General features: G+C 46.5%; 1 protein-coding gene across 1 annotated transcript in view; it reads left to right on the top strand.

Annotated features, from left to right (window-relative positions):
- Window positions 1–23,150, top strand: part of Hydin (HYDIN axonemal central pair apparatus protein) — a 342,846-nt gene that overhangs the window by 224,089 nt on the left and 95,607 nt on the right. The window contains exons 28-39 of the mRNA XM_028768759.1: window positions 2,195–2,322; window positions 4,494–4,624; window positions 5,081–5,217; window positions 5,423–5,550; window positions 5,770–5,961; window positions 6,269–6,418; window positions 8,716–8,955; window positions 10,696–10,864; window positions 12,864–13,035; window positions 14,146–14,321; window positions 15,540–15,713; window positions 20,187–20,406. Of these exons, the coding sequence (XP_028624592.1) occupies window positions 2,195–2,322; window positions 4,494–4,624; window positions 5,081–5,217; window positions 5,423–5,550; window positions 5,770–5,961; window positions 6,269–6,418; window positions 8,716–8,955; window positions 10,696–10,864; window positions 12,864–13,035; window positions 14,146–14,321; window positions 15,540–15,713; window positions 20,187–20,406 (2,017 nt within the window). The remainder of the gene's footprint in view (window positions 1–2,194; window positions 2,323–4,493; window positions 4,625–5,080; window positions 5,218–5,422; window positions 5,551–5,769; window positions 5,962–6,268; window positions 6,419–8,715; window positions 8,956–10,695; window positions 10,865–12,863; window positions 13,036–14,145; window positions 14,322–15,539; window positions 15,714–20,186; window positions 20,407–23,150) is intronic.

The following is a 23,150-nucleotide window of genomic DNA, read 5'->3' as shown; positions in this document are numbered from 1 at the left end:
CAAAGCTTACCCTCCTCCACTGCAATAGCTTACCCTCCCCCACTTCAATAGCTTGCCCTCCCCACTGCAAAGCTTACCCTCCCCACTGCAAAGCTTACCCTCCTCCACTGCAATAGCTTACCCTCCCCCACTTCACTAACTTAACCCCTCCACTCTCGGGGGTGGGGGGTGGGGTACAAAAACTAACAGTGTTTTCTTTGCTGTGAGTCTTTGAAGATCAGTGCCCACTCACCTTGTTCAGTCATTTTATTTGTCTAAAAAATCTCCAGCACTCTTCTATGTTGTGCCTCAGTTGCCAGGGGTGGGGGACAAGCGTTAGATTTGGCTCAAACTGTGGCCATTGCAAACTAAGACTCCCGGCCAATTTTGCCATCAATTGACTCCCACCAATACCAACGTGGTGACATTTGGGCCAAGTGTGCATTCTTTCAGCCAAAGTGTCTCTCCCAGTCTCCTGTCCCAACCAAACACGCTCGGCATCTTCATGATGGAGCTGGAGTCTGGTGTACTGTCAGGTGTAGAAATCTCAATGACCTTCTCAGGAAAGCAGCCATAGCCTTTAGACCTTTCCTCCAGGGTTATACACTTGAAGGCTGAAATTAGATATTATTAGTTATTTACCTGTGTGCCTAGCCCCATGTGGTCCCAAAGCCATGTTCCTGTGCCAGGCTGGTAATTCTGCCTCGGTGGGTCCCCATACTTGGCTTAGAGGCTCTTTTATCTGGCTCTTCCTAACCCAGGGCAGGTCAGTGGAAACTGCTCACTCTTCATGGCCTCTTTGCATTTCTCAGATCTGCTTGCTTTCCCTACAGGGTTTCAGAGAAAGGCCCACTTCCCAGTCCTCCTCCTCCTCAAGTCAGAAACTCGCCCACTGAGGATCATCCCTTAAATTATAACTAACAGCCCCCTGGAAACATGCTATGTTTTCATATTATATTGTGTTTCATATAACATAAATGTGAATAAAGCTAAGACCACACTATTCTCTAATATTAGAACTTCAGTCAGAGGAGGGTAACTGAGCTCCCCACGTGCCTTCAGTCCTCAGGATCTGCTCAAGACTGACATCAGGCCCTCAGCTGCTGAAATCCACACATGCGAAAGTCCCACACATAAAATGTCATGGTATTTCCATGGAATCTATACACGTCCTCTCATGTACTTTGACCCACCACCTCTAGATTCGTAGTGCCCAATACAATAGAAGTGGTGTATAAGCAGTGACTGTACTCAGTCGCCAGGACATAACAAGAAAAGGTTTGTACCGCTTCAGTACAGAGGCACCGTTTTCCCCAACAGTTTCCATCCATAAGTGTTTGGATTTGTAGGTCCAGAACCTACAGGTACAGAGAACCAGCTGTGACAGTCAGGAAGGAGACCTTTGCCTCATGGTTAAAAATCAGGATTCCCTGTTAGCATCATAAGCTAGAGGGTGTGGTTACCAGGGAGATTCTTCAGTTACTCAAATCTGAACATCATTTGGTCTTAAGCACTGGTGTTGACTAGTTTCAGCATTTCTGATTTTTTTATTTCATAGTAGGCTTTTTAATTCTTTGCCCACCTTTCCCTTCAAAACATTTGAATTTGCAGGGACTTTTGGCCAATCCAAGCATCTGAGATCCCCCTGCCAACTGTCTACCAGCCTTCATTAAGGGTATTGTGACTCACTTGACTTAAAGTAACTTGATCCCAACAGACCTTTTATGTTAACTGGGAAGGACTTAGCATGTAAAAAGTCACTGAAAGAGTGACCAGCTATCTCAGTTTGTTCAGCATTGAAGGGGACTGTCAGGTGTCATTGAAGGTTTAGAATTGAGAACTAAGCAGAGTTCCAATTTGTAGATCCAGGACCTGCAGGAATCCCGATTTTCAACCATGAGGCAAAGGCTCCTTCTTGACCCTCTCAGCTGGCTCTCTCTACCTCCAGGTTCCTGCAGGAGCCTGTTAGCACCTTGTGCTCTTAAGAACCAGCTTGTGGCTCGTGTGCTGTGTCATTAAACTCAGTTAGGTCTCAGGTACGCATTCAACTCACTCACAAATTACCTGTCCCTACAAAGGGAGAGAAGATATAGTAGGCGGAATGTAGAAAACATTCTCTCCCCCCTCACTCCCCCCTGAGCTGAGAGTCTAGATTTGAGGCCGAGCACATCTCTGTGTCTGACCAGGCGGCTTCTCTCCCCTCTCCCCTCCACAGGCAATGAAAAGTATGAACACTTTTTGGAACAAGCAAAGAAAACCATAGAAAAAGAGTACAGTAAATATGAGACTGTCAATCCCTATGAGGTGATTACTGAGGAACTCCACGAGGAGGAGACCGCAGAGGTGAGAATATCGCCATCTTGCACAAAGGAAAAGAACATGTGAAAGGCAGGGCTGGGTGGGATGGGGTAGGGTGGGGCAGGGCTGGGTGTGGCAGGGCTGGGCGATGACATGGGATATCCCAGAAACAGAGTAGAGAAAGATATAGCCTAGGCAAAAGGGGGGCTTGGAAAGAAGACAAGATGAGCCCAAAGAGGTGAGCAGCTATCTGGAGAACCCATTAAGAGTTTGGGACTTTTCCTAAGGGCAAGAGGGAGGCACCAAAATGTTCTAACCGGAAGTGCTACGGCATAATTGAATTTGCTTCTCTGAAAGATCCCTGTAGCTTCTCATGGAGCTATGAGGAGACAGGGCTTAATGGAACCAGAGCAGATAAGAGGAGATAGAGGCTTTTTAAAGCTCTTGGGATGAATCTAGGTGAAAGGTAGTAGTGATTATGACACCCCCCAGAAGAGGGAGCTGAGTGGGGACAAGGAATATTCCAGACCCGGAATGGTCAAGATTGAATAGATATGGAATGAGGCAGGGATGACATTTCACTTGTGTGTATCATAAAGAAGGGTGTATTGGGAGAGAAAAACTCAGGAGGAAGATCAAGTTGTGTGGGAAAGGAAGGAGGGGAGATGAATCAAGATGGTCTATTACTAAGCATAAAATTGCTTTCTTTTCATTTTTTGGACATTCCATACACATTTACAAATGTATCTTAGTCCCCCTTTGCATCTCCTCACCCACTCCTCCCAGTGCCCCCATCTCCCATCTGCCTCCCAACTTCATGTACCCCCCTCTTTTTTTAACCAACCAAGTCGAATTAGAGCTGCCTGTATGTTTACATGTATGACATCATCTACTGGGACATAAGCAACCTACTAAGATTCACCTCTTCCCAGGAAAAATCTCCCTCCATTGGCAGCCATCATCCACCATTGGCTGCTCGGTGAGGGGTGAGGCATTGGGAATCCCTCCCCACTCAATGCTGGACTTTTTAACTGGCTTGATCTAGTTGTGCAGGTAACCACAGAACTTGTGAGTTCACGTGTGTAGCATCCATGCTATGTCCAGAAGCCAGCCCTTCAAGGCACTCCCCTCCCCAGTCTGATGTCACATTCTTTTAATCCACTCTTCCAAGATGTCCCCTGAGCCTTTGTAAAGGGAGAAAATAACATTGTTGCATCATTTTTGTAAGAGGAGGAAGAAACGTTGTTGCACCATCCAGAGCTGAGTACTCAGAATCACTTATTCTAGGCATTGAGAACTCTCATGAATCTGCATTAAACACTACCCTCTGCAATAGGAAACCTTCTCTACCTGTAACACTAACTCCAGGGGAGCCAGTGCCTCTGGCCACTGTGGATCTCTGGGCTCAAGTACATATAACCCCAGGCACACATTTTCACATAAGTAAAACTTTGTGAACTGAGGGGTAGAGCGTTCTAGGTTTGTGTCCTAGCATAGGGCTATAAAAATGACCATTGAAGCTGAAATCATGCAGAGAAAGCACACAGTAGGTCTACAGAACTTATGAATTTTTGTCAAACATTTTTTTTAAAAAAAGACATTTATTACATATCTATTTGCCAGGGGAGTGTGCATACATCACAGAGCAACTGAGACAGTAAGAGGACCGCTTTCGGGAGTCAGTTCTCCCCTCCATGTAGGGAATGAACTCAGGCCATCACACTTGGTAACAAATGCCTCTTCATCTGCTGAGCCATCCTGCCAGCCCATGCCAAAACATTTTTAAACTGTATTTTTTGGGGCCAGGGAGATGGGTGAGCATCTGCACACACTTGTGGCTCTTCCAGAGGATCCAAGTTCAGCCCCCAACACCCACACAGTGGCTCACAACCATCCCTAACTCTAGTTCCAGGCATCTGTGGCTCTCTTCTGAACTACATGGGCACCAGGCACATATACAATACACATACATATATGTAGGCAAAATGCTCATATATGTGAAATAAACAAACCTAAAAACTTTTTTAAAAAACCTCTCTCATTTATAAATGCACGAGAATTTATTCATTATTAACCCTTACTTAGTACACATTTAAGACTTAGAAAGCATAAAGAATCAGTTTATCCTTTGTGGGAAAAAAACAACTTACCAACAGTGATCAGAGAGGATTCATGTTGAAGAACAGTCTTCTGAATTGCTCTCCCTCTCGCTTCAGATAAGTGCTCACCTCCAGATGGAAGTAGAGCGACTTATAGTCCAAGACTATGCCCTGGAACACCAGAGAGGAATCTCCAGCACCACCGAGGACATCTACTTTGGCCATCGGAGCTGCCGCAAACTAGCCAAGTGAGGGCCCCCTTGCATTTGTGTTGCCTTTGTTTCGGAGTGTGTTGAAGCAAACAGTTCTTAGTGTCTCCTGAGATACTGATTGATCACCTGGGACTAAAAGCCACACACCTCATGTTAGCAGTCATCCCCTAGCATCAAGCCAATCAGGCAAGTCTGGCTCTTAAAGCCAGAATACCACATCCAGTAGACAGACTCATCTCAGCTCCGTGGGGCCCGTACTGAACATGTCACTGGATAATGACCAAAACACACATGTACTTGTGAAGAATATATGGAGTATCTAATCTTTATCTAGGGGTCCTTAGCTGTTCTCCATCACAAAAAAAAAAAAAAAAAAAAAAAAAAGGAAAAAAGTTCCACACAGGAGAGAACATAAATGCTCACCCGTTGTGAAAAGTGGCCTTCTGGGCTTGAAAGTGACCAGTGACTAGGGCATCCCCCTGACTGTTTCAGAGTCCAGCTGCCAGAGTACATCCTAGACTTCGGCTACATTGTACTTGGTGACGTCCGAACCCACATCATCAAGATCACCAACACCAGCCATTTTCCTGTGTCCTTCCATGCAGAAAAGCAAGTCCTTCACGAAACAGGTACCAGGAGCTATGCCCCATCCTTCCAGGGCCCGTGACAGGAGCATACTTCCTTGACATTCCTGCTACTTCTGCACTCAGCTGAAGGAGTTATTCTGAGATACTTTGGTCAGCCTATCACAGAGGACAGGCCGTGCAGGACAACTCCTATGGGCTATTTTCCTTGTTCATAAAAAAACAAATGTTTTCCTTTGTCTTGGTCCAGGCTTCAGCACTGAGCTAGACCGTGTAAAGAATCTACCTTACTGTGAGACAGAAACATTTGAAGTGAGATGTGACCCACAAGGGGCTAATCTTCCTGTGGGGAACAAAGAAGTCGTTCTCCCCATCAAGGTACAGTGCACCCTTAGGCCTATAATGGTCACCCAGGTTCCCAAGCAGGCCTGTTGAGAACCCCCAGGTCATGTATTACTGGGGATCAAAAGCTGGACTCTGAGCCCCATAAGCAAGAGCTCTATTGCCAAGCTACATCTCCAGCCTGAGACACCATTTTGTTGTGGTTTTTCCCTAACCCCAAGCCACAAGGTAACTGTAACTTTCTGTCTGTTCCAGGTGTTTGGAGGGCCAACCATTCACCTCTGTCTCCAGGCCACTGTGACCATTCCAAGTATGACCCTGTCGTGCAACAAAATAGAATTTGCTACAATCCAGTGCGGGCAGTGCATGGTGGAAACCATTCAGCTTTCCAACCATCTCCAAGTCCCTTGTGAATGGTTTGTCCACACCCCAAAGATTACTAACAAGGTGAATTGTGTTCCCCTTCTCTCCATATCTACGTTAGCCAGAGTTGGGACCCTAGGCCTTTCCCCCCACCATTTTAACTTCCCATTGAAAGACTCTCCATGTTAACTGTTGCCCAGACCCTAAGCCTGGCACTCATTGCTAAATCAGGCCTTGCATTGGGTAGAATGTCTTACTCCCCTTTTCCCTGCAGTGCACACTCCCTGATGCCTGGAAAGCACTCAGGAAGTGTAGCTCTCTTATGCATGGGGAATGGAATGGATCTGCTTTTCCACATCCATGACCTAACTGTCTAACCTTCGTTACCCAGCTGGATAAACACATGCCAAAGTATTTACGACGGAAGCTGCGAGCTGAGATGATTCCCAAGACTCGGATCTTTGAGATCCAACCTACTTCCGGAGTCTTGGATCCTGGCGAGAGGACCAATGTGCAAGTGAAATTCATGCCTAAAGAAGAGGTGAGCTCGGAAGAAAAATGAGGCTTTGTAGAGATCCTCCTCCTGGCTCTCTCTGAAGTCTAAGCCCAGGCTTGTCTGAGACTCAAACCTCCCATTCTGCATATGGCCTGTCCTTCAAGTTCACCTACTTGCTGTGTAGCTCAGTGAGCGGGGCTCAGCAGACGTGAGTAACACTTCAACTTTCTCAGTGGCACAGTATTAGTGGCACACTGCTTGTCTATTTATAAGCTGTGTATCTTTGAGCAGATCATTTGTCTGCCTAAGCCCCAGCTTGTTCATAGGCAACAGAAAGAAGCAATAAGATTCCTGTATCAAAACTCCCTTATTGCAATTCTGAAACCCAATAAGGCTCCCAAAAGTGGGGGTTGAAATTTCATAAGTCTCATGTTAAAACTCACTCAATAGAAAAATCTCATTTGAACTGACACGACTGTTTTGCCTTTCTTTATCCTACCTAGTTTCTAAGCATTGCAACTACAGAAATATAAATGGGTTTCATTACAGGAAACCTCCCCAAGACTGCTTAGGGCACCAGGTAACAGAGTGCTTGCCTTCTTGCAAGTCAGAATTTAAAAGCAGCTGGAAGCTGAGATTTCAGATAGGCTAGTCCTAAGCTGCAGCCAGGGCTCTTTGGGTCATTTTGGAGATTAATAACGTCGAATGGAACACGCAGCACACAGCACACCGCTCTATGCGCCATCAGTGACCAGTGACCCACTGACCCAATGACCCAGTGACCCAGTGACCACAAACACAGGTGACGCAGGAACCATAAGTTGCCGTGGCAGTCAGCACTTCCAGGCAGAAAGCCTCCCTGAGCCTCACAAGTGTCATCAGTGTGAAGTCACTCTTAATGGAGAACATGGCAAGAATACCACATGCCCGGAAACAGAGAGGATCTCAAGAAGTCCCCCACCCATGACGATGTTTATTCAAAGCCTAAGACATCCAAGTGATATTTTCCTTTTGGTTGTTTTCAAAGACAGGGTTTTGTGTACCCCAGAATGGCCTGGAGCTCACCAAGTAGCACCTAGGGTAGCCTTGAACCTTGGATCCTTTGCCTCTCAAGTACCAGAACTATAGGCATGCACCCCCATGCCTCATATATTATTCTATAGGATAAGAAAAACCTACGTAAATTTTATACAATATATGGCCAACTCCAGTTTTCCTGGTAATCACTTTAAAGAAATTCTTCAGAAACTGCAACAGGAAAGTAGAAAAAGTAAATAGCTTCATATTTCATTCTAAAACAAACCCTGTGTTCCTCCTACTTGTCAAAGTCTACCAATAATGCCGCTGGTGCTGAAGCTTCTATTTCTGTCCAGCGTCTTCCCTCCCTGATCCTCCTCTCCCTCCTCCTTGCCTCCTCTTCCCCTCTCTTCTCCTCCTCCACTTCCTCTCCTCCCCTCTTCCTCCTCCTCCTCCTTCTCCTCCTCCTCCTTGAGCTTTTTGTTGGGTTTCACTGTGTAGCTCTGACTGGCCTGAAACTTGCTAAGTAAACCAGGCTAGCCTAAGACTTGCTGAAATCCATCTGCCTCTGCTGGATAACACGTGTATGCACTCACTAGCACATATGACTTTAGAAGAAAATTGGTAACATGCTCGCTGTTATTAAGAGAGTCTTAAGGAGCTGGAAAGATGTGTCCATCGTTAAGAGCACTGGCTGCTCTTCCAGAGGTCCTGAGTTCAATTCCCAGCAACCACATGGTAGCTCACAACCATCTGTAATGGGATCCAATGCCCTCTTCTGGTGTGTCTGAAGACAGCTACAGTGTCCCCCCCCACATAAATAAAATAAATAAATCTAAAAAAAGAGGGTATCTTAAGACTAGCAAGATTTAGACATTATTTTATTTTATTTTTCTTTGTGGTACTGGGAATTGAACTATCCTCAGCCTGGTTTTGAACTTTTATCACTTCTGAATGAGGGAGATATCATTAAGAACGAGGGGAGATGAAACGTTTCCCGTGTTCCCGAGAGTCATTGGTGGAAGCTGATGCTGATGCTTTTTCTACTGTACCCTCTCAGGCCCAGGGCGACAGAGTGATGCCCTTACAGGAAACTCAGAGTCATGAGAATCACATTAAAAATCCTTCTCTCTTTCTCTGAGCCCTGGCACAGAGCCTAGCATGCGACAGACACAGCATGCAAATGCTCCACCACAGAGGTTGACCTTTCACAGCTCCATAGCAAACACAGCTCCTTTCATCAGGAGACAAGAAGCTTTGTCCCTTTTAGCGGCTCTCTGCTTCTCCGTTTTACTTTGTGTATTGTTTTTCTCTGTGTTTTCTAGAAGTTCTACAGCCAATCCCTGCTGTTCCAGATTGGCCAGAGCACTCAGAAGCTTACCCTTCTGGCACAGGGCCAAGGTCTGGAGCCACGCCTGGAGTTCAGCCCTTCAGTTCTGGAACTGGGGCCCCTCCTGCCTTTTGCATCAGGAGATGAGGCTGAGGTGATTGTGAGGAACCCCTGCAGCTTCCCCATTGAGTTCTACTCCCTCGAATTTGACCAGCAGTATCTCTTAGAAGAGAAGGTGAGTGGAGACCAAAACCAAACACCCTCCCTGACGTGGCAGGCCCCACCCCTGACATGTGTCCTTCTGTCCACAGTACCTTCCTTCTGCCCTTTTCCCTCCTTGTCAGTCTATCAATCTCTTCTCCATAGACTTTCTCTACCTGCTTCTCTCCACATGAGAACTTACTGGGTTTTTTTTTTTTTTTGTAATTCCAATATGCACTTTTAAACAAATTAAAAATCCAATGCATATTTATGGTCAATATTTGCACAGTAAAGAACTACATGTAACAACCTGGCATTATATTTAAAATGACTTTCTTTTAGACTTCCTATAATTACGGAATGGAGAGATGACTTAGTCAGTAAAGTTCATTCCTTTAAAGCATCAAGACCGGCATTCAGTCCCCAACATTCATGTGAAGAGACCAGTCACAGCAATGCATAGTTGTGATCCTAGCACTGGGAGGGCAGAGATAGGTGGGATTCCTTGAAGATCTCTTAGAGTCAACCAGGCTAGCTGAATCAGTAAAGCTCAAATTCAGTGAAAAACCCTGAGTCAAAGAAAAAAAAAGTAGAGAGTGATTGAGGAAGATAGTAAAAATCAACCTATACTCTGCACGTGGCACACGTGTGCAAAAGCATGAAGAGAGAGAGAGAGAGAGAGAGAGAGAGAGAGAGAGAGAGAGATGCACACAAATAACTTTAAAATGCATGAACTAGACAATCTCTGCCCTTAGTTTGGATATGTAGACCATTTACATTTAATGTAATTGTTGATATACTGAGGACAACATCTGCCATTTTGTTTTGTTGGGTTTGCTCTTCGTCTTCTGTATACTTTGTGGTAACTTCTTATCAGTCCTTTCAATGTTGTTTTTCATTCCATCTCAATTTATCTGGAGCACCTTTTAGTATATCTCTTTATATAGCTGCTTTAGTTATTGCTACAGGTATTGTATTATGCCTATGTAACTTATTATGACCAACTGGGGATAAATCTCCTGATTTTAATGTAACTTTCTTAAATCTTTCCTTATAACATTGTAACTGCATGTGGTTTTGTTAGAAAACCACAGAGAAGGAGAAGCGCTTATCCTTTTACTCTTGCCATTATTCATCATTTTCTTTCTGATATTCCAAGGTTGTTTTACTGTTTCCTTTACAGTTAAAGATCCATTACTGGCTACTTTATCATCATCACTATTGTTTAACTAGTACACAGAATAATGAGTTTCATTATGACATTTTCACATATATTATCATTACATAACTTACAACCCCATTACTCTTCAGTTAACAATACCATGATAACATCGCCCCATAAGATTAGCTCACCTAGTGACATTATAGCATCTCAGTTTTAAAACAATGACAAAATCATCTAATAACACAATCTCACGTTTCAGAACATACCCCCCTCATTAGTTGATTTGTGACTGTACTTTTTAAGAATGAAACACATGGAACGGATGATAGAATTCTGTATGTTTGTTATTAGAAGAATGTATTGTGCTGTTTTCAGAGGATAAATTGTCTCCACATGTGAAATGCTTGGGTGGGTATGAAACAAAATAAAGGTTTTGAATCCCTATAAGTTCAGGATTCAGCTCTATGTTTAGACCTCTCCAAAGGGCCCCACCATGTGACACTCACAAGGCACCTCTCCAAATCTCAGCCTCTGGATTTGTGTGAGGCCAGTGAGCAGGAGGGAATCTCCACTGAAGCCAACAGTAGCTCTCCTTCTCCCCCTGAGCAGATGCTGCGACAGCTGAAGGGCTACGACTCATACAACACCCTGCTGCTGCCTCCCCGGAACCCGGGGGAGAAGCTGCCACAGGAAGTGTATGATTACTTTAAGGAGATGAAGAAATCAAAAGAGGAGCACATGAAGGCCAAGTACCTGGAGAACGTGACCCAGGAGAACGGTGAGAACCCAGCACAGAGCTGAGCGAGCTCTGGGCCATTGTCCTATTCTCTTCCAAATACCCCTGCCATGGGACCAGCCCACTCTTGAGCACCTGCCAGGTACCCAGTGCCTGCTGTATCCCCTTTAAGACCATTACAAAATGGGTCCTGTGGTATTTGTGTTAAGGATGCAGAGGCTGCTCTCACTAGGGTCCAGGGATTACTGAGACTTAAAACAAGGGTGGAGGGTCAAGGCCATACTCAAGGTTGTCCTCTGACCTTCTCATCTACACACACAAACACACACATACATACACACACACACACACACACACACCCGCAATCCTCACATAGCCCCTACTCGTAAACCTAGTACATGGGACAGCAGCCAGTACATGGCATGCTCAACAGTGTGTGGCTGTAAGGGATGAGCTAATGGGCCATGTGGACACCTCTCTGGCCTCATGGTCTCTCAAAGAAAGAGAAGACAGACTGGATATTCACTTGGCTTGCAGGAAAAGCTGCCTCTCTGTTCAGTGCTCTGGTAACGTGTTCAGCACCGGTAACTTGTTGTAGTTGTTTTTACAAATGCCACAGGGCAAGTGGCTCTCATAGTCCTAGATGCTAGATATACTGGGGTCAAGGTATCACCAGAGCTGGTCCCTTCTGAAACCCATCTTCTTATGGGTTCTCTTCCTCCTGTGCCTTCCCACTGTGTGTCTCTGCCCTGACCTCTTATTGCTGATACCAGTCATATTAAATTAAACCATGTCTATATGATGGCCCGGAAACCCTCGTTACCTATTCACAAGGACTGATTTTCAAATAAAGTGACCTTCTGAGACATTGAGGGGTTAAGACTTTAGTACATGAATGTAAGGAGCCCTGAATGCATAAAATTACCCGCCATGTTGCCGGTGCTGAGCTGAAGAAGGGCTGCTAAGAAGATGATATGCCTCCTCCCTTTGGAGAGCTCACAGTCAGGAAGATGATCAGAGACAGGGCAACACAGGTCTAGTGGCCTCAGGAGACTTTGAGCCTGCCATGTATAAAGGACCTTGTGGAGGCAGGTTAAGAGCCTTGTTGCTCTTTGAAATCCACATATACCAAACTTCCGTCTGTCCCAGTAGAAGATGGTCTGGATCTAAGCTGATGGGTCCAGGGGCAACCCAGGCCAGATGCTCATCAATACCTCTCTCGATACTGGCTCACACTGCTCTCATGCTGTGGACTCTCCCTTCTCTGACCATGGCCCAGGGACGGCAGCGGCCGCCTCTAGTCACATCTCAGTTCTAAACAAAGGGGGCTCCCTAGGTTAGAGGGGACTGCCTGCTGTTGTCACAGACTGTTGTACCCACTGAGATGCTGTGGAAGAGCAAGCTGTAGGGAGGGTGGCAGCCTGACAGGGGTCAGGTACACTTAACAGAGACACTGGGAATGTCGGGGAGGCAGTGATGGTGGAAGCTGGCTCCAGGCTGTCCTGTACAGAGTGGTCTCCACGTCGTTCCGAAAGCCTGAGAATTAAAAATGTGCACAGCAGCAGTTCTGCTCCAGTGATTGTAAAGCCAGCCTCAATTCCTGTCACTGCATGTGTCTGTCTTAATCCTTGTGACTTTCTGATGATTTAAACCTTATATTCTGGGACTCTGAAAATTCTCCAAGTTTCCTGGGCAAACTCTTGGTATCTAACCACAATTAAATGCTGGAACACTGCACATAGAAGAAGCATTGGAGCAGGCTCGTGGCTGGTCTTGATTTTTAGGATTGGGTAGGTACAGAATGATCATCAGTGAGGCCGTTCTTTATTATGATTGAATAACATGTTTGTATTAATTCTTTGAGAATTTCATACAACTTATTTTGATGATATTCATCCCCGACTCCTGCCCCACCCCATCCTCCAAGCTTCACCCCTCTTCACCATTTTGTGTGTCCTTTTTTCTCGAATCTTTCCCCATCCCCACTTGCTCCCCTCCCAACTCTCTTCCGGTGTGTTTTCATCCTCTGCTACCCTTGCAGAAGAGGAAGAAATGAACACATCTGACCAAGGAACTGCCAGCACAAAGAGGACATCACTTAGCCGAGGGATATCTCTCACATCCAACCTGGAGGAGCGGCATCTTGCGACTGAAGCCAAAAACTTTCCAGATGAGGACGACTATGAAGAAAGCCTGGAAAAACTAAGTAACCAATCACTTCGGGGGGTGGGGGGGCACTGCTGGGGGTGGTACACTGCTGGGGGCGGTGCACTGTTGGGGGCGGGGACACTGCTGGGGGCGGTGCACTGCTGGGGACAGGGACACTGTTGGGGGCGGGGACACTGCGGAGGGCGGGGACACTGCGGAGGGCGGGGCATTGCTGAGGGCGGGGGCACTGCTGGGACAGGGATAGCTCTGGCTAAGCAAAAATGAAAGGGCTGCTCAAGAAAGATCTAAGCATCTTTTTCCATGTAAAGGGGTACTCTGGGTTTCTGGCAGTGGCCTCCCACCTACCACATACACCCTCTGGTGAAGACCTGACCCCTCTATTCACACCGTGCTATAAACATGGAAGCCTGCGGAGCAGCTTAGTGTGGGATGTGTTCTCCTTGGCACAGTCACTTGGCATTTTAACTTGGCCAAGAAAGACTTGATGCCTCAATGCTAAGAGTGTAGCCAAATGGGAACTGTTAAAACAAAACAAACAAAAACATACCCTGAGGTATGGAGATGCCTGAGGATATGGAGAACATCCTTTTAAACATCCCTCCAATCAAATCATTAAGAAACCCTCCATTTCCCCTCCCAACATCAAGAATTCGTTTTTCTGACCTTATTTTCTATGAGATCTGAGTTAAAGCTGGGGGACTCAGTGATAAACCCGAGACAAAGGCAGAATCCCTGGTACCCAGCCTGGCTCAGCTCACTTGTCTCTGAGCACCCCTGACCTTTCCTGGAACTTTCTCCCCATGGCACAGTCTTGGCTCCTCCCCTATGGCCAACTCCAGACTCCTCTACATGGCCATCCTTTCTATCTCTCAGCAAATGAAATACCTCCAAGTGGAATTTGTGTCAATGAATATCTCTCCTTTTTTTTTTTCACTTTAAAATGTAGAGACAAAGTATTAGCCAAATGAAGCACTCTTGTGCACCATGGGCGGGGACTGCTGCGGCAGTGGACGTTTAAAAAAAAAAGAGAGAGAGAGAGAGAAAGAGTATTTTAAAGGAAAAACTCATTCCCACCTCTCTCGATGGCGTCCGTGTCCCTGTGTAAATCCTGGGATGCGTGCCCATGCACACGCTCTCTTGTGGTTTGGTTCCACAGCCGAGAAGATGCAGAGCACAGACAGCCACTCCGTGGAAGAGGTTGGTGAGGTGGAGAGCAACCCAGTGAGCAAGGCCATCGCACGCCACCTGGGCATCGACATTTCTGCAGAAGGCCGCCTAGCCAAGAACAGGAAGGGCATTGCCATTATCGTCCACGGGACACCCATGTCAGGTATTTGACAATCCCCAGGGGAGACTGTGATCAGAGATGCCACAACTCCTCCATACAGAACCATGGCAACATCTGCTGTGATCAGGGCAGATCATAAGAGCTTTATCTGAGGAACAGCATAACAATAACAAGGCTCACAGGCATGTACTCAGAGGGCCCGTCTCCAAAAATTACACACCAGAAAAGAGATCTAAAGTTTTGTGTCTACTTCACCACAATTAGAAAAGACAGTGTCATACAAGTATATTACAGTGAAGACCAAGACAGAGCCTGGGAGATGATTCGGTAGTTAAAGTAGTTGTGGGACAAACACGAGGACCTGAGTTTGGGTCCCCAGGGCCCACAGAAAAGCCGGGAGCAGTGTTTTGTGTCTGCAGCACCAGCACTGGGGAGCAAAGGCTGGCAGATCCCAGCAGCTTGTCCCCGCCAGTCTAGAAGAAATGGTGAGCTTGGGTTCTGTAAGAGCCTGGCTTAAGAATAAGAGGGAGAAGCCATGAAAGAAAGATATCCTGACATCATATCTGGACTCTGCAAATACCAGCATGGGTGTCCATACATGTAGAGATGCCACACACAAACACACATTCTTTAGAAAAGATATCCATGATCTGCCATGTTCCATGAGGAGAAACCGCCAAGCTTATGATTTGTAATCTGTATCTATTACCTCTGTCACAGCCACAATTTTAGAGGCCTGAAGAGGCAAAGATTCACCCTCTTAACAGTCCCAGAGGCCCCAAGTCTTAAATGGGCCAACAGGGCTGTGTTACCTTTGTGGGGCACTAGTGGATAGCCCATTTTCTTGTCTTTTCTAGCCTTTACAAACATTGCCCACATTTCTGGCTCAGAATGACATCCCGCATCTTCAAAGCTCTTGGTCCAGTCTCTTCCAGCATCTTGCTATCACATCCCTGCCTCTGACTCTAACCCTCCTGCTTTTCTTTCTCTTCTGGGGACCCCTGCTATGAGGTTGAGGCCACTCAGACAATCCAGGATCTACCATGTCCAATAGCAGAATCTGTAAACTGATCGGACCTACAAAATGATCGCTCTTTGCACATAAGGAGCTTGTCTGCCGGCTCTATCTCTGGCCACGTAAGAGACTTGGAGGTGAAGCACTCAGAAATGACTCCTTAGGGTACTTTGTTCTGAAGACTTCTGTCTAGGACACTGAGCAAATGAGAATAATAAGAGTCAATGCCCTGGCTGCTTTTACAGGAAAGACAGCCAATGCCATCAGCATGGCCAAGTTCTACAATGCAGCCTGCCTGAACATTGACTCCATTGTCTTAGAAGCCCTGTCAGACACTAACAACATCCTAGGGATTCGGGCTCGGGAGCTGTGCATCAGAGCTGCCATAGAGCAGTCCATGAGGGAAGCAGAGGAGTCAGGTAAGGCCCATGATTGTTGGGGGGAGGGGTTTGGGGGTATATATCCATGTAAGGGCATGTACATGTGAAAGTCAAGGGACAACCTCTGGTGTCCTACTTCAGGGCTGCCCAACTGGTTTATTGAGACAGGGTCTCTCATTAGTCTGGAGTTCACTCGTTGCACTAGGCTATCTGGTCAGTGAGTCCCAAGAATTCATCTGTTTCTTCTCCCCAGCACCAGGCTTACAAGTTCATGCTATCACATGTGGTTGTTTATATGGGTTCTGGGGACTGAACTCAGGTCCTCATGCTTGCATAGCAAGCACCTTTCGAGCTAATCTATCACCTGGGGACCCTTAATGGTAAGACCATTCTTCTGTGGAGCTCACTGAGCTTCCTCTCCTACAGCCTGGTCTAAGGCTGATGTGTGACACGTTGCCAGAGAATTCCCTTCACCCAGCATGCATACAGAGGTATTATCCCATGACCATTGCAGGTATATGCTTGACACAGTAGAAAACATGACCAAGAAGAGCTACAACCCATATTAAGGTTGGGCTGACCCTTGGAGGGGAGAAAAAGATGAGTTCATTCGGCACAGGAAAATGCTACAACCATAAACATTTTGATTTCTTTGAGAGAATAAGTTTGGTACTAGAAGGTTCCAGCAAAGATGGTTTGTGGAAGTCTTCATGGAAATAGACTTTGAAGATCAGGCAAATATTAACAGGAAGACTAGAGACAAGGGCAAGACCAAGAAATCAAGGAGGCTGATAGTAAATCGGAAGTGGAAAGGCATGTTGTATAACGGATCAATTGTAATTAGCTTTGATTCTAATTCTATTGAATAGAATAGTTGGGGGTGACTATGGTCTGTCTCCTAGATGTTCAAAAGCAATAGTAGAAAAGTAACTCTCACAATGCAAAGGGAACAATAGAGAAGCAGGAACAAAATGACCTTGGTCCAGCTGGCTCTGTGTCTACATGCATGGTGGAGAACTGAAGGAGCAGGGACACTCAGGGATGAGCACAGAGACCTGTAGCCACAAAAACTAGGAAAGTGACATCATTTACCCTGCAAGGAATCCTGGGAGGAGGAAGAATATGGATCGAACTTCTGGATCTCAGCATACAGAAGCCTAGTACAGTCTTCCCATTAGAAGCCAAGAATCTTGACTCCATCCAGTCCATTGAGAACCCCGGGTCAGGAAAGCAGCAACACAAGGAAAACATACATTGGGTTCAAAGGAGGGGATCTGACTAGAGCTGGATCCTTTCTCTGTGAACAGTCCTAACAGCATGACGAAGTTCCTGAGAGCATTCCACACCTGCTAGTTGATCAACTCTCAGTTCCCCCACTTGGGATGCTCACAGGAAAACAAGGTTCTTTTCTGGGTAGATAAGAGAAATGGCAGAAGCAGGCGGATTTCGGATCAGAGGCAGGCAGATTTCTGAGTCAAGGCCAGCCTGGTCTACAGAGTGAGTTCCAGGACAGCCAGGGCTAAACAGAGAAACCATGTCTCGAAAGAAAAAAAAAGAGAGATAGAGAAATGGTTCCTCGGGGGAAATCCCAGGCAATATCATAACTCTGTCTCTCTTAAATGTTCTCCTGTATCTGATAAACAAGTGATCCATGACATCGTGTTAGCATCCCAATGGCCCATGTCATCGTGTTAGTATGCCAGTGGTCCATGTCATTGTGTTAGCATACCAGTGGTCTATGCCATTGTGTTAGCATACCAGTGGTCCATCTCATCGTGTTAGCATGCCAGGTGTCCATGCCATCGTGTTAGCATGCCAGGTGTCCATGCCATCGTGTTAGCATACCAGTGGTCTATGCCATTGTGTTAGCATCCCAGTGGTCCATGCCATCATGTTAGCATCCATAGAAATGATGGATTTGAGCCTCTGAACTGATTACCATCAAGCTGGAGGCATGGCTAGGGGAGTCCATCAGTGGAGTGAGAGCTTCAGACACTGGGAAGATGCAGTTATCCCAGAGAGGCCCAGAAGAGAAGGGAACTCTCTGAGGAAGACTTGCATGTTAGCAGGAAGGACTGGAAGAGAAGCCAAGGGACACTTAGATGTGGGTAGGGCCCCCCAAAGGCAGAGACTCAGCCGGGCAGGTGCTGAGGAAGAGGAGGAGAGAGAAAGGAGAGAGAGGTGAGGCTTGCTTCCACAGCTTCTGCCCTCCTTGCTCTGGAGCCCTTTGCTCTGGTAAACATGCTGCTCCTACTTCATCTATTTCATTTTGTGCTCTGTCCCCGCTGCTCTCAGTACAGAAGCTAATCTTCCTGCATGTATTTACAGCACGGGGAACAGTGTCAGGCATAGAGTGGACACCTAACTAAGCAAAAAGTCACGGAGCCAATAAATAGACAGAATTGGAACCTGCTGAAAGCTCCAGGGGAGTGATGCCTACCTGGGGTTCTCAAAGTCCAGAGGTTCCTGGTGCCTTTGGGAGCCTCAGTGGTAGGGTTAGGCCCTAACCGGCGTTTGCTGTCTGCTACAGTCAGCAGGCTGGGCTGAGATAACTAAGTCCAAGCCTGCCTATGCCAAGCAGAAGCCGCTAGCCACAGGAAGCTACTGAGTGCTTGAATTGTGACCAGGTCAGGCTTATGTGAGCGATAAGACAAGCAGAGTGTACTCTGGGCCGCTGGGGACACTGTGTGAGCAGGGAACTGCATAACAACACAGTTCAGATTTTTATGCTTGGCTTAGATGTAGACCTACCCATTCTCAGTAATAGGTTAAATAAAATATACCAGTGTAGTTGATTTTTTTCTTTACTTTTATGTGTTACTGGAAATTTTTTAGTTATATACATCATTGTGACAGCAGTGGTTTGGATCACCATTCAGAGAAATTGATCAGTGAAAGGGGACAAGAGTGAAATAATGGTAGGGCATGATAGAGGGATGAAGAAAGGAAAACAGAGGGAGAAAGGGAAAAAAGGAAGGAATTCATATGTTCAAATGAAAACTTTCGCTAAAGTTGTATCTGGATCCTCTTATTGAAATATGGAGGGCATGATGGATGAGAAACAGCTAGAGACTCGTGGACACTGTAAAGAGACTGTATGGTCAGTGAAGAACAGGGTAGGCAAGACTGAGGGGAGATGCTAGTGGCCAGCACTTCTGAGGAAGCTGGGTGGAGTGAAACAGAGGTGTTGGGTCTGGTGAGGGCCTGGTGAGGGGCCTGGGTGGAGGGTCTGGTGAGGGGCCTGGGTGGAGGGTCTGGTGAGGGCCTGGTAAGGGGCCTGGTGGAGGGTCTGGTGAGGATCTGGTAAGGGGCCTGGATGGAGGGTCTGGTGAGTGGTCTGGTGAGTGGAAGACGAGCACACTCCATAACTGCTGCAGCACCCAACTGTGACTGTTCTACTAGGGGGTTCAGCTTTCCTAGTTCCTCCAGCAGGTGCAATGTGGCTTCTCTGTACATATCCCTAAATCCTGGGAGAGGGGCGGAGGGAGTTGCCGGAAACAGTAAGCCAGAGGGAACTGTAGCTATGAGGGAACCCTAGAGAGTTATATGTTGAGATGATTGGCAGGAGCATTGAGTCCGAGTCTCTCCAAGACCTGGAGAACCACAGATGCTTAAGAGACAAAGAGTGTCCTCCACCCCGGTCTCCTTCAGGGGTGCCTAGTCCATCTTTGAAGTCAGAATCCCAAGGGTGCAATGAGGCAGGGCAAATGTCAGGCAAGGGGTCCATAAAGCGACTCTGGGGCTCGGGGCTTGCACAAAGGGACTCCAGCAAGAGCTTATCTAAGTAGATTTTAAATAACTGAAGTTTTAGGAAGTAGCTCAGGAGGGAGCTGAGAGGGTAGCATTCTGCTTGGAAGGGGAGTCAGGAACAAAGCGGAGAAATTAACTGTGTAAATGAAGGACCCGTTTGCTAATAATCACACACTTGTTGCTTCATTCGTTCATCATTAGAGTTGGCTCTTCTGAGGGCAGAAAAAATTCTGCTACATCTGTTCCTTGACCTTACCACTGCCCAAAAACTCAGAAGGTTAAGAGTCGGGTTTCCAAGTGCACAAGCAACTTAAGAAATCCTTGGCCTCTGGGCTGGGAAAGAAAATGAGTACAGACCATTGTAGGAGCTATTGAAAAGATGGGCAATGTGGTAGTATGAATGAGAAATAACCCCTCCCCCTAGCTCAAATATCTGAACACTTGGTCCCAGTTGGTAGGAACCAAAATAAAAGCCTTGTCTATAAAGTTGTCTTTGGTCATAATATTTTATCACAACAATAAAAAAAAAAGTAACTAATGCAGGCAGAAAAGTGCTCAAAACTCCAAGGGAGCCATCATCCAATGTTCGCTCAGTGGGCGGAGCCACTTCTTCCAGCCCAGGTCAGTATGTGAAGATTGCTCGGTATTCTGTAAGAGAGTAATGTTGTAGGCTTCAGGTGCATTGTCCCCCCACCCCCGCCCCGTCCTTTCCTTCATAATATAAGATGACTTTTACTAAAAGCCACTCTCTTCTCCTAGCAGCCCAGGAGTCTTCAGTGACCCAAAATATTGGGGCACCAGCACGACTAAGCACTGAGAACCTGGGCAGGTTTACCTCAGAACTCACTCTAATGACTCAGGAATACAAAGTCCCGAAGAGCATGCGTGGGAGCGTGATGTTCACCAAAGGCAAGGCATCGGATAGCCACTGGTCTGGGTCTCAGAAGCAGCATCATCAGCACCAATCCGAAACACCACAGGTACACAGGGACCACTGGAAAGAGGGGTGGGATCCTTCCTCCTCCTTCACTGTATCCTGAAGCCAGGCTAGCACCCTGTGGCTGCCCTACAGCACTCCTTCAGAAATCAGTACGCAGCCATCTGGTACCCAGTAAGCACTATTCTATTACTGGCACTGAGTGGGATCCCAGAGGGGTAAAGGTGACATAAGCAAGTCTCCCACTGAAGCCACACTAGTGGAGTCTATGAGGAAGTCAATCATGCTTACAAATTACCTGAAGTAAAACGGTAACAGAAGATAGCCACAAGAGAAATTAGGTTGAACCATGGAAAATGGCCAATAATCAACCAATTTTAGAATCCCATAATAATAATAATTCCTATGTCTCAAAGCAGTACAAGAGGAACGTAAAGGATTGGAGCCCTAGGATGAGTGGCGCAGGGCTGTAGGGAAAGTCAGGGTCAGTCACTTGGCTCGAGCCACATGCTGAGAGATTTAAAGAGCCATCTTGGTAAAAAGCCATGCTAAAGGCAGAGACATCCAATGAACACATGGAATGACCTGTGGGTTGCCAGAGAGCATGCCCAAGGTCAAGCGTGTGGGTCACTGGGAGAGAAACAAAGGCAAAAGTAGGAATCAGATCTGAAATAAAAGCAGCCTTGGGAGTCTTGTCATTCATGGTAATGCCTGTGTTCCCAAGCCATTAGCACTTACATTCGACTCAGAAGAAACCATTTTATTGTCTTCTTAAAGAGCAGGAAGAATGGATGGATGGATGGATGGATGGATGGATGGATGAAAGGAAAGAGGGAAAAGCACTCTTGCAAAATGTAAGGTCCATACAAGAAGAGATGAGATCCCAAGGGGATTACACAGCTAAAAGATAACAGCGCTAACTTCCTCTGGGATCCATAAAGGTTCAAAAGAAGAGAAAGATACAGCTAAGGACAGGAGACGTGAGATGGAGGGTGGAGGTTGGGGAAATTCTTACCCCATCGCTCTGATACGTGTACAAGAGGTATGGTCTTTCATAGGAAGCAGCAAGGAGTTTGAGGTTGTAGGCTGCCTTCCCTAAAGGGGAATGGTAGAGCACAAATATCTCCACAACAGGACCCGAAACTAGTGCTCCATAAAGAAAGAGTTGAGAATTCCAGTGGCCCAACTAAAACTAGAACCTTAAGCTCACAGTTTTAATATTTCCCCAAGTGGCCCCTGGAAGCCCTCATTCAGAGACAGAGAAACAAGATGGTGTCATCACTGGAGCAGAGGACAGGTGTGCTCAGAACTAGGTACAGGCAGTTGAGGAGGCCAGCCAAAGTAGAGAAGCAATTAGAGGACATGGAGGGGGGAATGGGAAGATTTGAGGGTCTTCAGACCCTCATAGAGTCTTGGAATCATGCTGTCCAGGCACTGGGAGTTTCATAGTGGGTGTCTGAGGTGGGCAGAGATAGCTGAAGGCCCTTGTAGAGAAGAGGCCACGTATCGGATGGGGAGGTGGATACAGCAGGCTTGTAGGCCTTCCTAAGAGGAAAGCTGAGCATTAGATTGGGAATGCAGGTTAAGTAAAGATTTAGGATGAAGACCAGAATGTAGATGGGACAGGTGGGTGGAGCAGTGTCTTCACAGGAGAAGACACCTACAGGCTGGATGGAGCATCTCCAGGGGCTAAACTGGTGCCAAACAATGTCTTTTATCTGCATCCCCTCTCTAAGTGTGTTTTATCTTCATAATATCTTGTAAATTGGAACCACTGGCTCACTTTCTCTGGGAGCACCCACCTTTGACCCTCTTTCCTGAGAGCTAAGATGACATTCTTTACACGGGTGTTTGTATTTGTTACAAATAGGGTGTCATGGTAAGGTTTGTTTGTTTTCTTGTATCCATCTAGAAGTAAAGAATTTTAGGATGTTCTGGGGATGGCAGAAAAATCCCAGTTCTGACTCTAACCCTCTCTCAGTAAACAGTAACCCTAAAAGTCAGAGTAGAAATCAGAGCTTATGTACCACATGTGCATGCACACACACACACACACACACACACACACGAGTGCACACACATACCACACACACACACACATATGCTCACACACACAAACACATACTCACATGTGCACATACACACACACATACACACACACACACACACACACATATAACCCTGCACTGCTCAGTGTGACAAGACCCAAACGAATTGGGCAACAGGCTGTCCTGCCAGAGGACTTTACCTCAAACACGTGAGTACTGGGTCTTCTTGAAACTCTCATAGCGAACGAGCCCTCTGACACCTGTGACTGTTGATGTTGCAAATGGGAAGAAATATGCAATGTGTCATTTAGTGGAGATACGGCTGAAATATCACATCTTTCATCTAGAAAACTCTTTTGTAAACAAGATCTTTAAGCAGATCTTAACGTCTTAGTTAGGAATCCTATCTTCTGGGTAACGTTTAGTTTCACATACTTACTTCCCAATCCTTTGGTCTACTCAGCTACCCACGACCACGACTGTGCCCTAGACATTGGCCATTGTCACACGTAAACTTCACCATCACTGTATCACACACCCTACACACCAGCCACCATCCTCAAGTGGACTCTCCTCAAGATGTATTCTGGTAGGTCCCACGGGAACCTCCAGGCCTCGTCCTCTCTACAGCCCACCCCACTGTGCTTTCCCTTCCACTGGAGACCATGGTCCACCAGGACTTTCCTTTATCCCATGGCCCACCACTGTGGACTCTTCTTTATCCCGTGGCCCACCACTGTG

The sequence above is a fragment of the Grammomys surdaster genome, unplaced genomic scaffold, assembly GCF_004785775.1.
Source record: "Grammomys surdaster isolate TR1022 unplaced genomic scaffold, NIH_TR_1.0 187, whole genome shotgun sequence".
NCBI classification, from domain to species: Eukaryota; Metazoa; Chordata; class Mammalia; order Rodentia; family Muridae; genus Grammomys; species Grammomys surdaster.
The sequence above is the reverse complement of the archived record's forward strand: the minus strand, read 5'-3'. Positions and strand labels throughout refer to the sequence as shown.